The 22,155-nt window shown below is 33.5% G+C and overlaps 1 protein-coding gene, 2 long non-coding RNA genes and 1 pseudogene across 3 annotated transcripts; 2 read left to right on the top strand and 2 right to left on the bottom strand.

The window, feature by feature from the left end:
* Positions 1 to 703: 703 nt before the first annotated feature.
* Positions 704 to 4,594, top strand: LOC145031790 (potassium transporter 4-like). The gene is made up of 10 exons (XM_078980424.1): positions 704 to 860; positions 1,275 to 1,327; positions 1,488 to 1,725; positions 1,826 to 2,071; positions 2,147 to 2,203; positions 2,320 to 2,580; positions 2,720 to 2,772; positions 2,864 to 2,978; positions 3,077 to 3,331; positions 3,416 to 4,594. Exons 2-10 carry the CDS (start codon positions 1,295 to 1,297, stop codon positions 4,483 to 4,485), a joined length of 2,328 nt encoding a protein of 775 aa, XP_078836550.1. The 5' UTR covers positions 704 to 860; positions 1,275 to 1,294; the 3' UTR covers positions 4,486 to 4,594.
* Positions 2,987 to 3,871, bottom strand: LOC145031800 (uncharacterized). Its single transcript, XR_013677029.1, has 2 exons — positions 3,734 to 3,871; positions 2,987 to 3,608 (listed from the first exon to the last, which is right to left on the bottom strand). It is a non-coding gene; the product is annotated as an uncharacterized LOC145031800 (long non-coding RNA).
* Positions 4,595 to 10,327: 5,733 nt separating the features above from the next.
* Positions 10,328 to 11,552, top strand: LOC144997019 (uncharacterized). Its single transcript, XR_013659693.1, has 2 exons — positions 10,328 to 10,469; positions 10,967 to 11,552. It is a non-coding gene; the product is annotated as an uncharacterized LOC144997019 (long non-coding RNA).
* A 4,358-nt stretch (positions 11,553 to 15,910) lies between these two features.
* On the bottom strand, positions 15,911 to 16,007 carry LOC145027901 (U6 spliceosomal RNA; annotated as a pseudogene).
* Between the last annotated feature and the right edge of the window lie 6,148 nt (positions 16,008 to 22,155).

The following is a 22,155-nucleotide window of genomic DNA, read 5'->3' as shown; positions in this document are numbered from 1 at the left end:
CAACTACAATAAACATTAAAACCATATGGACCACTAGGGGTGCAAAGAATTATACAAGCTCGGGTTCGTTTAAGTTATATAAGGCTCGAGCTCGAGCTCGGCTCGATTCGAGCTTCCTTGTGTTGAGCTCGGTTCGAGTTCGTAAAGAATTATACAAGCTCAGTTCGGGCTCAGGCTCGACTCGTTTTTTATATGACGTATCTAAATAAGCTTAAGCTCGGTTCGAGCTCGTTAAGAAACTCGTTTACTAATACCCTAAATCCATAATTCCCCTAATATGTTTTTATTTTAATATATATATATAAATAATATTAAATTATATTATATAAATGCTCGTTTAGACTCGCGAGCCTAATCAAGCTTAATGACATAGGCTTGAACTCGAGTTCGTTTAATAAACGAGCTTAATATTAAGCTCGAGCTCGGCTCGGGCTCGTTTAAAATCGATTTCGAGTCGAGCTTTTAACGATCCGATCTCGAGTAGCTCACGAGTAGCTTGGCTCGTTTGCACCCCTATGGACCACGTGAGAATAAACAAATTAAAACTAAACTTGATATTAAAAAAAAAAAAAAAAAAAAAAAAAGATGTGTTTTAATTTTATATTTTTATCGCTATGAAGTATGAACTAAACCACGACCAAAGTACATTTTAAATAAAACCATTCAGAAAATTCGAGTAGGAAAATTATTACTTACTCCAAAAGAAAAATGGAATACACATTCAAACTATTTTCATACAAGTATCCCCTCTTTCTCCTCTCCTCTCTTCAATGTTGAAATTGTTCTTCTTTTCATCTTCGATTGAATTTTCTCAACGTATGCACGGACACATTTTCCGTCTTCTTCCTCAACAATCTCAGGTTTCTCTCTTTTGCATTTCTCTAATTTCTTAACATTTCTGTAGAATACGTATGCGCAATGTCGTAATTTGATTTGGGACAAAATCCCGCCAATTCAACGACTCAAACCTCCTTATTCATTCCCCAATATTCTCGAATCATGCAAGTTATTTTACCTTTATTTTGATCATTTTCCCAAATTTATGTTTTCATCGGATTATGATTTCTAATATATTGATATTGCTCTAATTCATGTTTTCGTATGAATATTGCGATGTCATACTTATCGATACCATTACAAATGCTTACGATTTCTGTTGGCAAGAATATCTCATTGTTGTACTTCAATTTTGCTTCTGTACACATTCATTAACAAACCCGACCTAACTGAGCAATCGATTTCTATTTATGAAGATTGGATTCTTATTTTAACAGGCAGGATACTGCCGATATCAATGGAGACTCAATCTAGAACTGCAACTTCTAAGGTTAGAACACCGTCTCCTACACATTACTTTTTATCACACTGAAACATTTCAATTTAGTAGTGAGAAAGCTAAATAATCTAGTTTCCAACTAGATCTAATGGTGTTTGTTCTTATGAATCTAAAATCCAACTGTCTTCACATACTATTATTCTGGATGCAGTTTTTCTTCCTTCTTCCTCGGAATTTATTGTTAGCTTATCAAAGCTTTGGCGTTGTATATGGAGACTTGAGCACTTCACCTCTTTACGTCTACAGAAGCGTCTTTGCTGTGTCTCTAAAACACCATCAAAATCCAGAAGTTATTTTTGGTGCATTTTCCTTAATCTTTTGGGCCTTAACATTAATCCCGCTTCTAAAATACACATGTATCGTATTAAGTGCAGATGATAGTGGCGAAGGTGTGCAAAACAGTCTCTCCTCACATTCTTAAATTACAACAGCTGGATTATCTTATGATTCTTATCTAATTTAAGAAATGTTTAATTTGATACATTTCAGGTGGCACATTTGCTCTTTACTCACTAATCTGCAGGCATGCAAGGTTTAATTTATTGCCTAATCAACAAGCAGCTGATGAAGATTTGTCTTCTTACAAATACGGCTGTACAGGACAACCTCCATCTTCTTCCTCACTCAAACTTTTTCTGGAAAAACATAAAAAATCACGCACAGCTTTAATCTTAGTGGTACTATTAGGAGCTTCAATGGTTATTGGTGATGGTGTTATTACTCCTGCAATCTCTGGTAAATTTTATTTTAATATATATATAATTGTTAACTGTAACAGGTTTGATGTTTATGGTACGTTTTTTATTACAGTTTTATCAGCTGTATCAGCACTTCAAGTTAAAGGTGAAGGAGTAACGTTAACTCATGGTAACTAATGATCGAGGTTCAAGTTTTCTCTTTATTTCATTCTTGAAATTATGGATATTGGAATAGATAAGAGTTTTTTTGTATGATTATAATTTTTTTTCTTGTTGTTTTGATAGGGCAAGTAATAGCATTGGCATGTCTTATATTGGTGGGGTTGTTTGCTCTACAACATTTTGGTACTCATAGGGTGGCTATTGTGTTTGCACCGGTTATTATTTTATGGTTGTTTTCTATATTTTCTATTGGGGTTTATAATGTCATACATTGGAATCCAAAGATTGTGCGTGCATTTTCTCCTCATTATATTATCAAGTTCTTTAGTCAAACCCGTAAAGAGGGCTGGATTTCACTTGGGGGAGTTCTTCTTTCCATAACAGGTATATCACTCTCACAACTTTAACTTAATTTTGCTTTCATATTTTATTATTTAGTCTTTGCTATGAGGGAATCAGGGTTGAACTTTAATTTAAATCAACTGGAATTCAATGTACTAACTATTAACATATTTTTGTTCAGGAACCGAAGCTATGTTCGCAGATCTTGGCCATTTTACTGCATCCTCCATTAGAGTAAGTCCTACACAATATAAAACTGATATATGTTTTTTTTTTTAACGATAACCAATTTAATATTAATCATCTATATATGTATTATGTGCAGCTTGCATTTGGACTTGTTGTATACCCTTGTTTGGTTGTACAATACATGGGTCAGGCTGCTTATTTGTCAAAAAATATTTCTTCAATTCCCGATAGTTTCTACAAATCTATACCCGGTGATTAGTTCTTTTACTTCAATTGATTTGTTTATTATATATCATCATACTTTCATTTCTTCACATCACAACATTATAACAATGTCATTCAAATACAGAGAGGATATTTTGGCCTGTTTTTGCAATTGCTAACTTAGCATCCATTGTTGGGAGTCAAGCTATCATCACAGCCACCTTCTCCATTGTCAAACAATGCCATGCCCTTGGGTTTTTCCCCAGGGTTAAAATCGTCCACACTTCAAAACACATGTTTGGTCAAATCTATATCCCAGAAATCAACTGGATCCTCATGATTCTTACTCTTTTAATCACCATTGGATTCCAGGACACAACTCTCGTTGGAAATGCATATGGCAAGTTGAACATTTTGTAAGAAATTAAATTGAAATGAAATGAATCCTAAACTAATATTGACTTGGTTATGTTATTGATTTCAGGGCTTGCATGCATGACAGTGATGTTCATCACAACCTTTCTCATGGCACTGGTTATAACATTCGTATGGCAAAAACACGTCATATTCGGAATCTCATTTCTTGTGTTCTTCTGGTTCATCGAAGGGGTTTACTTATCAGCTGCAATCATGAAACTTCCTCAAGGGGGTTGGGTTTCTGTTTTGCTTGCTTTTATCTTCATGTTCATCATGTTCGTTTGGTTTTATGGGAATAGAAGAAAATATAAACATGATATCCACAATAAAATCCAACTGAAATGGCTTTTGAATTTGGGACCGAGTTTAGGGATCGTTCGTGTACCTGGAATCGGCCTGGTTTACTCCGAACTCGCCACCGGAATCCCGTCGATTTTCTCCCATTTTGTAACGAATCTACCGGCGTTTCACAACGTGGTGGTGTTCATATGCGTGAAATACGTTCCGATCCCGTTTGTGTTACCGATGGAGCGTTACCTCATCGGCCGTGTTTGCCCTAGGCCGTACCGTATGTACCGATGCATCGTCAGATACGGTTATAAAGACATCCAGAAAGACGATCGGAACTTCGAGAATCAATTGATCCAAAGCGTGGCGGAGTTTATACAAATGGAAGCGGCTGAACCTCCGTCGCCGCCGACCTCCGATACCGGATCGTTTGACGGCAGAATGGCGGTCATCAGCACCAGATCGAACTCCGGTTTAATCATCTCCGAATCGGATCCAGGTGAATCGATTATCAGACCTTCAACGCTTAGGATATTAAAATCTTCATACGACGCTGAAAATCCACAGATGAGTAGAAGACGAGTGAGGTTTCAGCTGCCGCCGTCGAGTCCGGCGATGGATCCGGCGGTGAGGGATGAACTTCTGCAATTGGTGGAGGCGAAAGAAGCTGGGGTTGCGTATATAACGGGATTCTCTTACATTAAGGCTAGAAAAGCTTCTTCGATCATGAAAAAGTTTGTGATCGATGTTGCGTATTCGTTCTTGCGTAAGAATTGCAGGCGGCCGGCGGTTACGTTACATATCCCTCATATTAGCCTCATTGAAGTTGGCATGATATATTATGTTTAGACTTACAGATTTATTCCTTTATTTTATTTTATGGTCTTATAACAACTAAAATGGCCACAAAATGTAAAAGTAAAACGAAAAGTAGAAAAATACATGACATGTAATTAATATTAGCTCTAACTGAATTATTTTTAAACATAGATATGGATATATATTTCTAATTCCTATAAAAAAAAACTTTGAAAATCTCTATTGTTGAAGAAGATGCTGATATAAGTGATGACAGTAAAAATAATGATTCTTAATCGATAAAGTCACTTACTTCATGATGTTGATGTAGATATGAAGAATTTTAATATGGATAATGTATCAAAATGATAGAAGACAATCAAAAGGGAAATGAAAGTTGAACATCTAAGGCTAAACGAAATGGGAGTATCATTCCTACTTACGCATGAGTTTGAGGGGAACACCACTTCTGCCTTTGTGAGTTTGTGAGCATCCCTGAATGCCGCTACTTTTCTTCACAAATGAAAACCATTCTCCATTGCTAGTAACTTGAAGGTAGAATGATGTGGCACATTCTTACTCCATAAACACATATGATGCATTTTGTATAGCCTAAGATATGGATGATGGTGGGATGGTGTATGTAACATCCAAAATACGATCCAAAAAATTTTGTTTAATCATTACTAAAATCATTAGATCAAATTTTAAGTGCAATGATTCTTCTCTCAAGTCATTCCCTTTGTTGGTGGTGTTGTGTGAAGCATTTGAGGCATTATACTTGGGGTGCTAGGCTCTTAAAGGCATAAGGAATCAAACTATAAGAAAAGGTATGTCATTCTACTAGATTTTTGTATTACATATAGTTCATGGTATGCTAGTTAGGATGAAACCTTGGAAAAATGAAAGTTTGCATGTATAATAGAGAAAACATAGATACAAGGTTTCTAGGGTGCATGCACACCTTAGGAGTGTTAGAATGCTTAAAACCTTGTAGGGTCAACTCAAGCCCAAGTCAAAGTCAAGGTCAAAACCTTGTTCAAAGTCAACTTTAGTCAAAGTCAGCATCTGGTTGACTAGACTCGCCGAGTTGGTCCACCAACTTGTCGAGTCCCCACGTACACAAAATGATACAACCCCGTCCATACTCGTCGAGTCTAGTAAGAGCTTGACGATTTCACCTTCAATAACATCGGGACCTTCTTCAACTGACTCACCGAGTTTATCCTTGAACTCATTGAGTTCATCTTCATCCGTATGAAAGTGTTTAGTCTATGACTTGCCGAGTTCTCCTTGAACTCGTCGAGTCCGTCTTCATGTGGTTGGGACATTACCTTGAACTCGTCGAGTCCTTCGATCTTCAAGTCCATAACAAACCTAACAGGCTGAGTTTTCCTTCAACTCAACCAAAGACCATTTCCCGAAGACGTTTGGGGGAAACTGCGATCCGAATCGCTGAGTCCTTCTTTTTCCAAAACTATACAGTCAATTTTAATCGGTCTTAATGCATCCAAACCGTAGATCTGACCTCTTAGGGTCCATATTATACGTAAAGCTTCAAACTTGACGTTCATGCATGGGGTATTTGGCTAAAAAGGCCTTAAAATGGGGTTTATATGATGCATGGAACTCCCATGGCCATAAAGTTAGCACCTTTATGTCATAGGAACCCTCAATGGTTCTAGATCAAAAGCTAACACTCCACAATATGATCTAAACCCAAAGGTGGCTTAGAAATGTCTCAAAAATGGCAAGATCCATGTCTTAAAGAAGATCTATCAAATGATAAGTCAATGTTCAAGCTTTTTACCTTAAATAAGCTGGAAATGGAGCAAAATCTATGGATCCACTGGCTTCTTCAAGAACCCCCAAGCTCCCACTTCTTCCTTCAAGCTTCAAACAACTCTAAATTCTCAAAAATGGCTCAAGAACACTCAACAAGCTCTAAGGTTTCGAGATAAGGCTTTCTGGAAGTGAGAGGGACGATGGAGGCTGGCTTGGGATGAGATAAGTTGTTTAAATAAGGTGCAAACCCTAAATATTAGGGTTTAATTCAGACAGCTCCTACTCGTCAATTTAGTCTCCCGACTCGTTGAGTAGGTCCCTAAACCTCCTGGTCAACATCGAGTCTACTCGACGAGTTGGGCCTCCAACTCGTCGAGTCCCTGAGCAAAACATGAAATTAATTGGATTTAAATACATACCAAGAACCGGGTGTTACATTTTCGATTAGGAGAAAATCGATGTCGTGACTACCTAAACGGAATATTGTTGTTGCTTGAGTTCGAAAAGAGAATAAGCCAAGTAAACCCTAGTTCTCTTAACCGGGACTGATGACGGGAAGAATGATTAAAGTGTCGTATTGCTTCCATTTTTAGTTAAGTGGATAGTATGTGGAAGCTAACCTGGCCTACGTAAATTGTAACTTTAGCAACTAATTGAGCACAAAAAATATTTGAGTGACTAAATGTGTAAATTCTCCAAACTTGATTGTGCTACATTGCCAAAAACTCTATTTGTTACTCACAATTTATCTGTTATTGATTTCAAAACAAATAATCTTGATAATGATGCACAAACTATAAAGTGAATCAACTTCTAAGGTGATTGTTTAGTCTTTTTATTTCCATTTTAAATTTGACAAATCTTCAGTGAAATGTTAATATTTTGGAAAAAAAACAAATAAAGTTTTAATTTTCTTTTTGAACAGAAAAGTCTCGACTATTTAACTTTTTGTATAGAAAAGCCTAAAATCTGGCTTATTTTCACTTTAGCCCTTTTTAGCTCGCCCAGCAGTTAACGAGATCAAATCGTTAATTTTTTCAAAATAATGAGACTTTTCTGCAAAGTTTTTCAAACTTTGTATGTAATGTATAAACATATTTTTTACGTATTTTATGTATTTTTATATATATATATATATATATATATATATATATATATATATATATATATATATATATATATTTTAAGTTTATATATGTATATGTTTACGTATTTTTATGTATTATATATATATACGTATTTTTATGTATTTTTAAGTATTGTTCATATTTTTATGTGTTATTTTTTTGATGTATTATATATTTATATGTATTTCTATGTATTTTAAATGTATAAACGGATTTTTTTATGTATTTATATGTATTTTTAAATATTTTACATATTTTTAAGTGTTTTTTATGTGTTACGTATTTATATGTATTTTTACGTATTTATGTATTTTTTAAAAGTTTTTTATGTAGAACATAAAAAATATGTTTTCACATTTAAAATACATAAAAATATGTTTTCACATAAAAAATACATAAAAACAAATAAACATCTATATAACCTTTTTTTTAAATACATAAATACATAAAATGCATATAAATATGTAATATATAAAAAATAACAAAAAAATATGTAAAATACTTAAAAATACATATAAATAAATAAATATATATATATATATATATATATATATATATATATAATATGCTTATACATTTAAAAATACATATAAATACGTAAACATATACGTATAAAAACATAAAAAATATATATATAAATACGTAAAAATATATATATAAATACGTAAAAATACATTTATACGTTACATAAAAAATTTAACGAAATCTATAGAAAAGTCTTATTATTTTGGAAAAATTTATGATTTTGTCTCATGACCTATTGAACATGTTAAATAATGCTAAAGTGAATAAATTAATCGGTTTTTTAGGCTTTTCTATTTAAAAAGTTAAATATTCGTGACTTTTCTATTAAAAAAAATTAAAACTTTATTAAAAGAATTTCAAAATATTAATAATTTTCTGAAAATTTATCTTTAAACTAACCTAAGTTAAATGATGTTGCCGCTTGAAAACCCGAGCTACAAATGTTTATGACCGAGAATACGCAAACATCATTGTTATTATATTAACTTTTAAAAAACGTTTTTTTTCAAGATATAGTAAATTAATATGTGGTCATTTTAGGAATATTTTTATATGTACGGTGTTAACTACGAATGCTTTATGAAATAAACTTCGACTTCCAATAGTTTTCTCACCCTAACAAACATTAACGATTTCTGTTAAATATTATAAAGCGTTGTCGTTAAAAGTGACCATTTTTTTTACCTTCTTTCACACGACACTTATTGAGTTTTAAATAGTATTCGTTATGTTGGTATTACCATTTTGTGAAACTTATATAAGGTGACCCACTTCACAATCTTTTTCAAAAAGAGGAAATTAATATTATCCTAAGAGAATATTGGCAGGTCTTTTTGTTTTTTTATCCATAGTACCATCACTACCCACAAGACTTGAAGTTTTTATACTTAATTTTCTTACTACAAAACAAACTTCTTATAAGGTTAAATTATACAAATAAAATAATATTTCAAGTTGATTTCTTTATTCCTATCCATTTTAAGCAATATTTTCTTATTTTTCAAAATGATAAAATATTAGATATATTCTATATTACATAAAGTGACAAAGGTACAATGTTAAAACAGATGAAAATAAATATATATTACTATGTGAATAAAAGTGCATTACCTAAAATGAGAGTTTGCCAAAACTAAATTGTTATTTAGTGCACATAACCCTTATTCCATTAACAACACCATTAACAACAAAACTTTACAGTTTGTAATAAAGAGAGATTTCTCATTTACAAACTATTCCAGTGAGACTTTTTATAAATCTTACTAACCATACATTTACACCTTTTAGGAAAAATACGTTCTTTCGCATTTTTACATGTACTTATCAAAATGACAAAGTATAAAATGATTCCAAATCTTTTTGGATCATAATGTTAGTGAGGTCTTGTCATTAACCAATCTACATGTGACCAAATGTACAACATAAATACTAATGAGCATCTTGATTTTTTGGAAAAACACCAATTCACAAACTAACAAATTTGTCTAAAAGGCTAAAGAAATTAACAAGTAGGTAAAATTGTCATTATAGAGTACGTAATTTGAGTTGTTATTAGAAAAACCCCTGTTCAATTCAAATATATATAACAATAACCCAAATCTTATATAGAACATTAAGTTTATGGAAAAAAATGAAGAAACAAACAAACTAGAATAGGGACTATCATTAGTCTTATCATAGAGTTGTCTCCTAGAAAATCATTTCAATGTTATTATATATGTTCAAATAATTATCATATTTAATCAGGAAAACTTTATAGAAAAAGTTATATATATACTTTTAACTCAAATCTATTTCATGATTTATATTTTTCAAGTATTTCTACTTTCATTTTGTAACATCTAAAGCTAACCCTTCTGTTTTGCCTTATTCTTTCGATTTATAATTTTTTTACTTATGATCTTTGTCACATTAACAATTAAGGAAATTAGTCAACATACAATCGGACCCGACCTAACAAGTCATTGGCCTAAATTGTAACCGTATAGCAAAATACATATGGAATATAAATGTATACTAGTTTTATCTTGATAATTCATATGCACATTAAAACCAGAATGAAAAGCTAGAAATAACGAAAAGGGTATATGCTAGTATTAAAGATATTTACATGTTGAGAACTTGAGGGAACGTATAGAACACGAAGGTCACCAAATGCAACTCTATGTGCTTCGCTTTAATAAAGTTTAATTTTGTTTATGTTACACATTGGTACTTTAGAATTTTCTTGGTTTAATGATGGTGATGGTCGATTGGGTGATGATGGTGTATGATTAGTGGTGGATTGTGGAAGATGACTGTGAAGGGTAATATTGGAAAATACGTCTATATATATATATATATATATATATATATATATATATATATATATATATATATATTAATGACAAAATAATCTCCAAATATTTAAATTAAATTCTTTAGCGAACGTGTTCATAAATCTGTTATAACCAGGGTTCCCCTAATCCCCTCCCACCCACCTATAAAACAACCCCATCCGGCCACCCCTCTTCTCTATATTCATCTGATCGATCATCTTTCTCTCTCTCGAATAATGAATGTTATGAGCAATGAATCCAACACAAAGACTTTTGCAAGGTATAAATTAAACCCTTTCTTCTATTATTTTTCCACATTCTTTGACATCAAACCTAAAACATCTATAAATGATAAACTGATTATAGTTATGATTTAATATTAAAATTTATGAACACTTCCATTAACTACAAAAATCATAAGTAGAACGCTTCCTATAGTAGTTATTATGAAAAAGATGATTTTTTTTTGTAAGATTTCAGTTTAGATTCGTGTATTTCTCAATTAGTTAGCAACTATGGAAGATTATGATCATACCTTTTTATCTTTTGTTAAAAGGTAATCTGGAAGTAATGGTTATTAGTTGTAACTTTTACCAGATAATGTATCCAATCAAAATGTTATATTTTCTTGAGACAAAGAAAATCCTATCTTTATCTTGATCGTACTATAATATCTGTGTTTCAACATCCAATATGATGACATTGAATTGTGGGTTCACATGTCTTTTAACTCTTGTTCTGCTTATAAAAGTATTATTGGCTTTACTTTATGTGTAGGAGGAGGTACTCAAGTTATGCATCGACCTATAAAAGATGGAAGAAAGCAACTTTCAAGCATCACCAATGCCATGATAGAGGTGCCACCGTGATGGTGGTGAAGGAGGTGGTCGCGGTTTTCTAATGTCAGATATGGTGTTATCCTTACTTGAGCTTTTACCTAAAACTTGAAATATAAATAAAAATAAAAAAATAACTTTATTTTATTTTTTTTCTTGACCTTGTAAGACCTTTTCTTGACCTTGCAAGACTCTCCAACACTATTAAACTCTTGGCTACTCTACGTGTCTTGGACCTAAAACTGTAGCAAATTGAGGCAGTGTTGTTTCTAATCTTTCACCGTTCTTTCCCAACTCATGCCCTCTTTCCTTGTCTATCCCTCTTGAGCTGTATTTGTATACAATCTAAAGTCTAAACAATATCCACACCATCCCAATTTTTATATTCCATAAAAATTTGATGTATTAGAAGATTCAAATAGATGAAACTTTTGTTTTCGTCATTACTAGAGAATAGGTATGTAGAGATTTGCACTTAGTAATATGTATAGCAAGTTCTTATGCCAATAAATACATTGCTTCCAGAATTGGACTCAGTCATATTATACATTTTATACATTTGTAGTTTATAAACTTTTATTATGAGCATTGATGATGATAATTGTCTTTGAGGCATATGTTTATTCTTCTATTCTTCCTTTTGACTTGGAGTTTGTGTTTAAATCTTGACCAAAAGTGGAGATGCGTGCTAAATATTTGTTTAATAATATTTGGGTTTCTAAAAGACTTGGACAGCAACATCCAACTGGTGAGTACTTTTTGGTTGTTCAATCATACGTCACCTCATTAGACATATCGAGGTAGCTCATCAAAATCATAATCTATAGTTTATTTATTACAAAAAAAATCTTAATCATCTAAAGCAGGATTCATAAGGTTGGAGGGAGTGGTGTCATCGAAATCGAACTTCCTCTCCCACAACATACGCGTCATATCACTTTTTACCACTTTTTACCACTCAAGTGTGGTTTCTTGCTACACCAAGGGTGTGGTGCCACACTTTTCATTTTTTTTTTTTTTTTTTTTTAAAGTATTTTAATATAATAAAACTTCTTTTTTTTTAACTATTTTAATTTAATATAACTTCTATTTAAAAAAAAACATAATTTTTCATTATTTGAAAATTAAAAAAAAAACAGTACATTACGTTATTAAAAAAAATCACACACATGACATTTAAATAATCCTAGAAACTTAAAAAACATAAATAAAATAACTAAAACAAACTACGTAAAAAAAAATTTGAGAGGGTGGTGATTTTTAAAAAAAAAAAAAAAAATTAAGAGAGAGAGGAGATTGTGTTGTGAAAAAAAAAAAATAAGTTGATATGTATACATATAGGAAAAAAAAGTTTAAATGCTCAACGGATCAATCCTTCCTCAACCAATCAAAACATACGGCTTTGGAGGACCGCACCAGACCGCGGTCTGGGGGCGGTGTTCCCGTCCTATGTGGCACGAAGTGCGGTCTTGGACCGCACCCACACCGTGCAGTCTAACAAACCAAGTTTTTATGGGACCTTAACACCTCGTCTAAGGCAAATAGGAGAATGAATTTTATTAACCTCATTTATAACCAGTCACATTTTAGATGTTGGAAACCGGATAAATGAACCGGTTGCGAACTGAAGCCAAAAAATTTGTAGGAATAAGTGAAAAAGAAATCAAATTTATTACATCGATTCACACATTTTACGGGAAAGCTGTAAAAATCCAAACCAGTTAGGAAGAATACTGATTTTGTGTACGACTACCATATTCCGGATCGGTTTAAAAACCGAATATTGAGCACCTCTATAATACCTTTCATATAGCTCATATATATATATATATATATATATATATATATATATATATATATATATATATATATATATATGTGTGTGTGTGTGTGTGTGTGTGTTTGTGTGTGTGTATGTGCTGTTATTTTTAGTAAGTAGGTCAAATCTCTGTTGATTGTACTTATAATATCTATTTGAAAACTCTAATAATAAGAAATTAAGAATATTTTCCTTCTACTCGTGGACTTGACCGAACCACGTGAATATTGTATATTTGTGTGCTTTTATTATCGTTTGTTTTTCACATCATTTATTATCTAAGGGTCATCAGAATTTGGCAAGTGGCATCAGATCTGTTTTGATTTTTGACAAGTATCGTCCGATTTCCTAACATATTCAAATAAGTTACATTAAAGGTGAACCGATGTAACTAATCTTAGCATTTTTTTAAAAAAATGGACATATATGATTTAAATAGTTAAAATCCCTTTTTTTAGTCTATTTTGATATGTACATGCAAAATTGTTATTTTAAACTCTAATATATTCGTCTATACACCCATTCATTGTTTAATACATTAATCCATACATCACTTTTAGTTTAATGAAAAAAACAAATTAAGAAATTAATTCATACATATTTATACATATAAAAGATATACAATTACAAAAATAAAATGGATAATGACTTAAAATGCTGTTGTATTTTTTGATTTGTAAGCATTTAGTCATTGATTTTTTTTTATCCACATTTGCCCATTAAACTTGTTTTTGTCCCTATTTTATCTTTATGATCGGTTAGTGTGGGTTTAGTCGGTGAGACTCTGGTCATCTTTTCTAGTGAATCTGCAGCCAACATGATTTTTCCTAAAAGTTGTAACACACAACAAGGTTTTAATTTTCAGATCAACAATTCAAGAACATACACACACACATAACACCATATTTAAATTTTCAAATAAAAAACACAAGAACACACACATCAGATTTAGGTATTTGAAATCAATTATTCTTGTTTGAGTTTTGAAAGCAAGGAATGCAACCTGAAATCGAACCCTAGGTTCGTGTTCTTGTTCTTGGAATGATTTCTAAAATCCTAGAAATCAAAAATCAAAGTTGATAAACAACATGAACTCGAAAACTGAAGTCGATGAACAACCTGAACTCGAAGCTGATGAACAACCTGCAAACCGAACTTGGTGTATTTTTCGATTTCAGGAGTGTGTTTCATATTTGTGTATGTGTCATGCTCGATTACGAAAGATGGCAACTTCTTTCCAAAAATCAAATGATATTCAAGGTTTGGAGTGATTTTCATATCAGTGTATGTGTCCATGCTCGATTTTGGAACAAAATACATACACTTCTCTCTTCCTTCTTTTCTGAAGTCCATTTTCAGATCTATGTATATGTTTGTGCTCGACCTCCAAAAGTGTATGTATTGGAGTTCTTGATTTCATGAGAAAAGAGAAGAAAGAAAGAAAGAATAAGAACCTTGAATCTGAAACAGATCTGATGTGTATGTATGTGTGTTCATCTATGCCGGAAAAATCATGAACGTCGGAGGCTCGCTGGAAAAGATGACCGGAGCCTCGTCGGAGTTGTCAAATACGCCAGAAATCGGCTAAGCATATGATTGCAGGTCATAAGGATGTTTTTTGAACGGTTCAGATAAGTTCTATGGAAAAATATACAAATAAAAAATAGGTTACACTTTAGTCACTATCCCAAAATAAAATTATTACAACTTAATACAAAAAATATACATTCAAAGCTTAAAAATACAATATTAACAATTTAAAATACAACATTCACAACTTAAAAATAGAAGATACATAGCTCAAAATACAACATTCATATTCTAATATAGAAAAAGCTACATTCACAACTTATTATACACCTTATTTCATTTAGGCATTTCATGATCTTAATGTATGGCACACATAAGATCAATAAGCATCACACACACACATACACACACACACACACACACACACATATATATATATATATATATATATATATATATATATATATAAAAGATACGATAGGATCTAAAGGTCATCGTGTCTAGCTTCATCTCCTTGAGCACCGGTGGTAGAGCAATGGTGGTGGAATATGATGTATATCTAGTTGTGTTTCCTTGGAGATCAAAGAGAAAGAGATGGAGACAAGTTATCGTTGTTTCACCATAGCAACGTCAGAGAATTATAGATATAATGAATATGGTGGCGTTTGGTAGATGGTTTATAAATCTGATTTTGTTAAAGAGGTGGTTAAGTTTCGCGGCAGGGAAGAATATATATATATATATATATATATATATATATATATATATATATATATATATATATATATATATATATATATATATATATATATATAAGAATTAGTTAACGTGTGAGAGTTTTTTAGAGTGTCAGATCAAAATAATAACTGGTTATTATGAAAATTCAAATCAAATATTATCCATAAACAAATCTTTTTATTTTAGAAAGTTTTAATTCTCATCAGAATAGTCAATTGTTTCAATCTGACTATAACATCCTCTCTGTCATGTATCACAATATTGTATGTCTACTTTGGGATCCCAATACTAAAACTTCACTGCGGGTTATCCATCCTATAAATGCTTTCACTTGGGCACGCTTAATTGTAGAGTTCTTATGGGTTCTATTTTGCTCGCGTTTTTAATACATGTTGTGACATTGAAGGCGTTCACACTCTTTACAAGGAATATTTAGTCATCCTTCCTAGTTGATGTGGGATCAGACGCAAGTAGCCATCCATGTTTATAGAGCTCGACGGCTCTGTAGAACATGTTGCATGTACCCTATCTCTTATATCATTTATAACATCCCCCTTTAGCACATATCACAATATTGTTCGATTTAGGCTCCCGACATGAAAACTTCCCAGTGGGTCGCCATCTTGGAAGTACACTCGCCTAGGCAAGCTTAATCGCATATTTCTTATGAGATTTGTTGTCCTCATGATTTTAAAACATGTTGTGACAGGGAAGCTATCCAAACTCTCTATAAGAAATGTTTAGTTCTCTCCTTCCCAGCCAATGTGGGATTAGGTGCAAGTAGCCACTCACATTAAAAAAAAATTGGACCACTTCTCGATATGTATGTGTCATCCTTGCATAAGGATCATGGTAATCTTCTTTGTATGTGTCATCCTTGTTAGGTAGCTACCTAGACCTGATCCCATATTGGTTGGGAAGGATAACTAAGCATTCCTTATAGGGGTCTGGATACCTTCCCTGTTGCAATGTGTTTTAAAGCAATGAGGGCAATGGATCCCATAAGAACTCTATGGTTAAGAGAGACAGAGCGAGATTAATTCCAGGATGGTTGATCCAGTGGGAAGTTTTCATGTCGGGTGCCTAAAGCGGATAATATTATGATATGTTCCAGTGGGGATGTTATAAATGGTATCATAGCTAGGGCATGGGTCGATGTATTCGACAGAGACATTGAACCCTATAAAGGGGAAGGTAAAGGTGTATGGCTACCTGCATCTGATCCCATATCGGTTGGGAAGGAAAACAAAGCATTCATTATAAGGATGTGGATACCTTCCCTATCAAAGTTTTAAATTCATGAGGGCAATAGATCCTATGAATACTATTCATTTAAACAAGCCCGAGCATGAGCAATTCCATGATGGGTAACCCACTAGAAAGTTTTTATGGTAGGAGCCCAAAGTGGACACTATGATGATACATGCCAGAGGAGGATGCTATAAATGATATCAGAGCTAGGGAACGGGCCTATATGAAACATCCCAAAAAAATGACCTAAAATTTTCATTTTTCATTCAAGCCAAAACAATATTCAAATTATTGTTCATACAAGCCAAATAAAATAAGTATGTCAAACATCAAGAAAATCAAAGTGTGTCCCATAAATATAATCCATATGGTGTGTGCAATGCAGTCACCCCGAGCTCTTCCCCTTGCCATTGGAAGTACCTGAAACATAAACTGAAAACCATAAGCACAAAGCTTAATGAGTTCCCCAAACTACCCCATATCATACATGATAAATCATATATTAGGCCCCTGTCCGGCATCGAGCCCCACTCGGTATACATATATGTTATTCTCAGGCCTCACCCGCTATACACATACAATCAATATCACATAATCCTGCTAACACATATAATAATCATAAACACTAGCATATGTTGCAGTCATCAGGCCTTACCTGGCATTGAGCCCCACCCGGTATACATAGCAGCACATAACACATGCAAGGGTCACGCAGACTCCTAGCATCCTAACATAATCAGTAAGGGCTGACATTGGTTCCTTAGACCCGCTAAACCTCACGAGGAAACTCACCTCAAATGCTGAATCTCACTAAAAGAAATCCCTAGTTGCTGCCCTATGACTCCCCGAGTTAACATAACAAAATAACATCCAATCAACACTTGGGTTCCACACCATAATCAATAATATATACTTAGGGTCAAATGACCATTTTACTCCTGGCCTAGCTTGATGCAAAACTAAGGCCCAAATACATAAACCAAAAAGGCCTAAAACCAAAAGATCCACAAAGGCCCACTTATGGCCTAATTTTCCAAATTGGGCCCAAATCCTCAAATGGGCCTTGCCTTAAAGCCCACTAAAAATTCTTTAATACAAACACTTAACTCCAGATGGCCCAAAAGACCCAAAGCAACAAAGTCCAAGAAAATGGCCCAAACAGCGCCAAGCCTAACTTCCTAAGTACGTGAGGTGTACTCAGTTGTACGCCAATCGTACTTGTTGCATGGCTTGTACACTATGTGTATGAGATTGTACGCCTAGCGTACTCACCCATTAAGCCATTTCTTCAATAAACTCTTAACCACTTAAGTCTAATACTCCCAATCATAGATCTGAGTCACATACAACATCTTAACCCATAAAGTCAACAACTGGTTGCTTTGCATTACCCAGTTGGGCCCAAACTCGAAATATAACATTCTACTTCCATAAAAATGGTCATTACTCATGCATGGTTGGATAAAAGCTTCAAAGGTGGCAACTTTGTGACTCTAGGACCCAAAGAACACCAAGAGTAGCAACTCTAAGCTTCAGAAACGAACATAATCCACAAGAGCTCATCAATGGGACCAAAAAGGGTCCAAAATCTAAAACATGGAGATCTAAGTTTCTAAAGATCAAGATCAAGACTTTATACCTTATACAAGCTAGAAATTGAGCAAATAATCTGGATCTACAAGCTTCTCCTTGAACCCCACCTTGCTCTAACCTTCTCTTCCTTGAAAAAGGGACAAACACACCAAAATACACTCAAATGACCTTTCAAGCACAAGAACACTCAACAATGGGGCTAGGGTTTTGTGGAGGCTGTTTAGGGACAATAGGGAGTCTAATAGAGAAGATCCTTAGGGCATAATGTTTTTTAAATAGTGCTCAAACCTTAAATATTAGGGTTTTGGGTCTGGAGATGTACGTTGTGTGTACTCCTTTGTACGTAGCTCATACGTGCATGGCACCCGCGTCCAGTCTACAACAGTACACCCAACATACATAAGGTAGTACGCCACACATACTGCACACCCTAACCCTAATAAGAATAGATCCAATGATTTCAAGGCCAACTCATATCATTTAAATAACCATAATTTAAAATAAGTACCTCATAAATATCGAGCGGTACACTATGTGTTCGACAAGGACGTTGAACCCTATAAAGAGGGTGGATGTGGGTGGCTACATACACCTAATATCACATTGGTTGGGAATGAGAACTAAACATTCCTTATAATAGTTGTGGATACATTTCATGTTACAAGATGTTTTAAAGTCGTGAGGGCAACAGATCCCATAAGAGCTCAACGGACAAGCGTGCTCGGACGAGAAAAATTCCAATATGGGTACTCACTGAAACGTTTTCGTGTCAGGTGCCCAAAGCGAACAATATCGTGAAATACGCCAGTGGGGGACGTTACACCGATACTCCAAAATCGTTACAATACAGTATTTAGCTCTCATTTACACACACACACATAATAATGGAAATGTTTTTTTATCATTAAATATGATTAATTTTTAGTTTTCTAATAAACTTCACGGAGATTTATGATATGACCTTATTTAACTATATATTTTAGGCCATTATCTTTATATATTTAACTAAATTGTTTTATTTAAACATATATATGATACTTAGTATGCTTTGAAATGGATAATTATAGGTAAAATCATAGTTAGGATGTAAACGGAATAGAATGGAGTTGAAAATGATGAACAATGACATGTCACACCCCAAAACCGGAACGGCGGAAACGTTCAGGGGTGGAGGACGTCATGTCAAGTATCACGAGATATGTATATGGTAAGCAAGTAATGAACAACCATTTCATTTAGAAAGAAAGTGTTTACAATGTGTGTGTTCACAAAACATAGAAGTCATAAACAAATAACAAAACAAGACTTGAAGCTGCAATGCTCCATCTTCTGAATCCCCAGCACGAGCACCTGTCTAATAGTCTCCTGAGAATACAAGTTATTTGAAAGAGTTGATCAACAATTAAGCTGGTGAGTTCATAAGATTTTAGTGATGTGAGTAAGCTGTAAAGCGTTGTGGAAAATATATATGTAAAAGTGATGTAAGTTGTAAGTTCTGTTTTGAAAAGTTCGCATGTTCCTCTAGAAAATCCTATATTTCCTACTTGAATGAAAGTTAAGTAAGATGACACTACAATCCTTTCTATGCGTACTAAGTGGGTACAAGTTATATATACTCAGAGTAAACAAACAATCGATTGTGCGCATCCACCCCAAACTCACAACCCAACGGGGAACATAAAGTAAGGCGGATAGCACACATTCCATTGGTTGTTAGATCGTTGTCATATATTACTCATGGAGTTATTTGTAATGGTTCCTTTATATCTGATGAAAATTTCTTTAAGAAAACCAATATTTCTTATAGTAAAATAATGACTACGGTGACTACTTTTATAATAGTTTTGTTTATACTGCTATATATAATCTGATACCTGGTAGAAAGTTAATTGAGTGAATATGCCCTACGCCCACAATCCAACGGGAACAGGAAGTGAGGTGGAAAACACACTGTTAACTATCTATTGGGTATTAGTTTTATATATAAACATGGTGTATAAACTAAGGTGTTGTAGAGTTACTCACCTAAAGTCTCTAAAACTGTACTGGCTTAATAAAATGGATTAAGCCCTTATCTGGGAAATCTCTAGTTTTGTATACCAAAAGTACTGACTTTGAAAATTAAGTTTTGTACTAAAAAAGTTGTGCGTTGACTCTGTGTCCTATAACCTGATCCATAACTGGTACCCTTATGATGACCTAATGGATACTAAGCATAAATATATATATATATATATATATATATATATATATATATATATATATATAGATTCGGGTAGATAATAGATTGAGTGACCTCGTTCCAAGACCACATCCAACGGGAACAGGAAGTGAAGCGAAGAGCACACATCCTATTAGCTGTCGGAATCTATTAGTATATATGTATCCTATAGTGTATACATTAAGGAATCATAAAGTTAGCATTATGATCCTAACCTTTAATCGTAGCCTTCTACCAAGTCAATCTTCCGATCTGTGTTAAACCCGATTGTTCCTTTGTCAAATGTAATGTATATTCTCCCTAGTTTATATCTATATTGACTAGAAAATAGATCAACTTTCAAGTGGTACTGACACTTTATGAAAGTAATGGGAAAAGTAAGTACACAGAGGTCGTTTATAATGACATGCGGATGTACTAATAACCTAAAAACATATTTGTTTTATTACGGTCATAATGTGAAAGCTAGAACCCCTACTAAACGCTCTCAATGTAAAGAGATTTAGGGAACCAAACGCGACCCCAACAATTCCTTGCAAGCCGTGTATTCACATTAAAGTTATATGATCATGTATACCCAATATAACTATCACTAATGCGTTAGTGATTCATTGATATAATTAGATCATGTTTGTGTGTTCTCATACTATTGCAACTTACCCTGTTTGTTATGTTCCGTTTTGGTAATGTTTGATTCTTTTCACTGTTTGTTCTGTTATTGTATTGTTTGATTCTCTTCACTGTTTGTTCTGTTATGGTACTGTTTCTTTGGGTGGTTCATTGTACTAGAAGTAATGAATAACATTCTCCTAAACTATACCTATAATAGTTTACTAATGTTCTACCTGGACTGTTACTGAAAAGACTCATTTATCTACTAAGTTATGCTTGTACTTTAAAAATAGAGTTTTGTATAACTATACAGTAACATAACTTTTAAAAGAGTTTTGAAATGTTTTGACAACTTATAAATAACATAAGTAACATTTTGAAAGATGTTTAACAACAAACATTTACATAATTATCATTGTGTTCAACCTGTATCCCCCCCCCTTAACACAATTAAAATAGTTAAAAGATTCATTACGGGGTATGAACTCACCTGATGTGGGTGATTCAAACGGGTATGCGCGTACGGATGAGAAGTTCCACGAATGAGGTCCCGAGACACAACAAGTCCTAAATAACATATAGGGACACATATTGACATGAATATAGTGTTTATAAACAACTATATGAAAGGAAACACCTTCCGGGACTAGGAAACACCTTGGTTAAGTGTTGGAATCACATGTGATTCAACAAAGAGAAGTGAAAAGGCATTTTGTGGTGTTTACGGTTTTGAGACCAACTCCAATTGAGTTTACGGTTGTAAACCCATGAGTTTACGGCCGTAAACTCATGGTACTTTGACCATTTTGTGATTTGAAGTCCTAGAAGTCATTTTGAAGTAGCCTAACTTCAAGTCTTAGCCTTAGGAAGTGATTAGGGAAACATATCACCCCTTTATGGGGTTTACGGTTTTTGGACCATTTGTCTTTAGGTTTACGGTAGTAAACCCAAATTGTTTATGGTCAAATGATGTTTTCAAGTCATAAACACTTCAAGGTAAATGTCTAGGCTAGTTTCTAGGATTAAGGAAGAAATATGGGGCATCAAAACACACCTTGGGGTGTTTACGGTTTTGGGAGATCCCCAAACCGTAAACACATATAAATGGGACATTTTGGTGGTTTTTCATGTGCTAAACACATCAAAGGAAAGTTCTAGGTTTGTTTCCAAGGTTTGGCAAGAGAATAGGGACATTTTAGCACCCTTTTTAGGGTTTATGGTCCAAGAACATCTTGGACCGTAAACACCTTTGATCATGGCTTTCTTGGGTGTTTTCTTGATGTTTAGAAGTGTAAGAAGGCTTATAATACTCTAGGATAGAAGCACTTACAAGGTAGAAGCTTGAAAAGGTGCAAAAAGTCCAAGA

This window comes from Lactuca saligna, chromosome 1 (genome assembly GCF_052625555.1).
Source record: "Lactuca saligna cultivar CGN05327 chromosome 1, ASM5262555v1, whole genome shotgun sequence".
Taxonomy (NCBI): Eukaryota; Viridiplantae; Streptophyta; class Magnoliopsida; order Asterales; family Asteraceae; genus Lactuca; species Lactuca saligna.
Note: the sequence above shows the minus strand (reverse complement) of the source record. Positions and strands in the feature narration are given on the sequence as shown.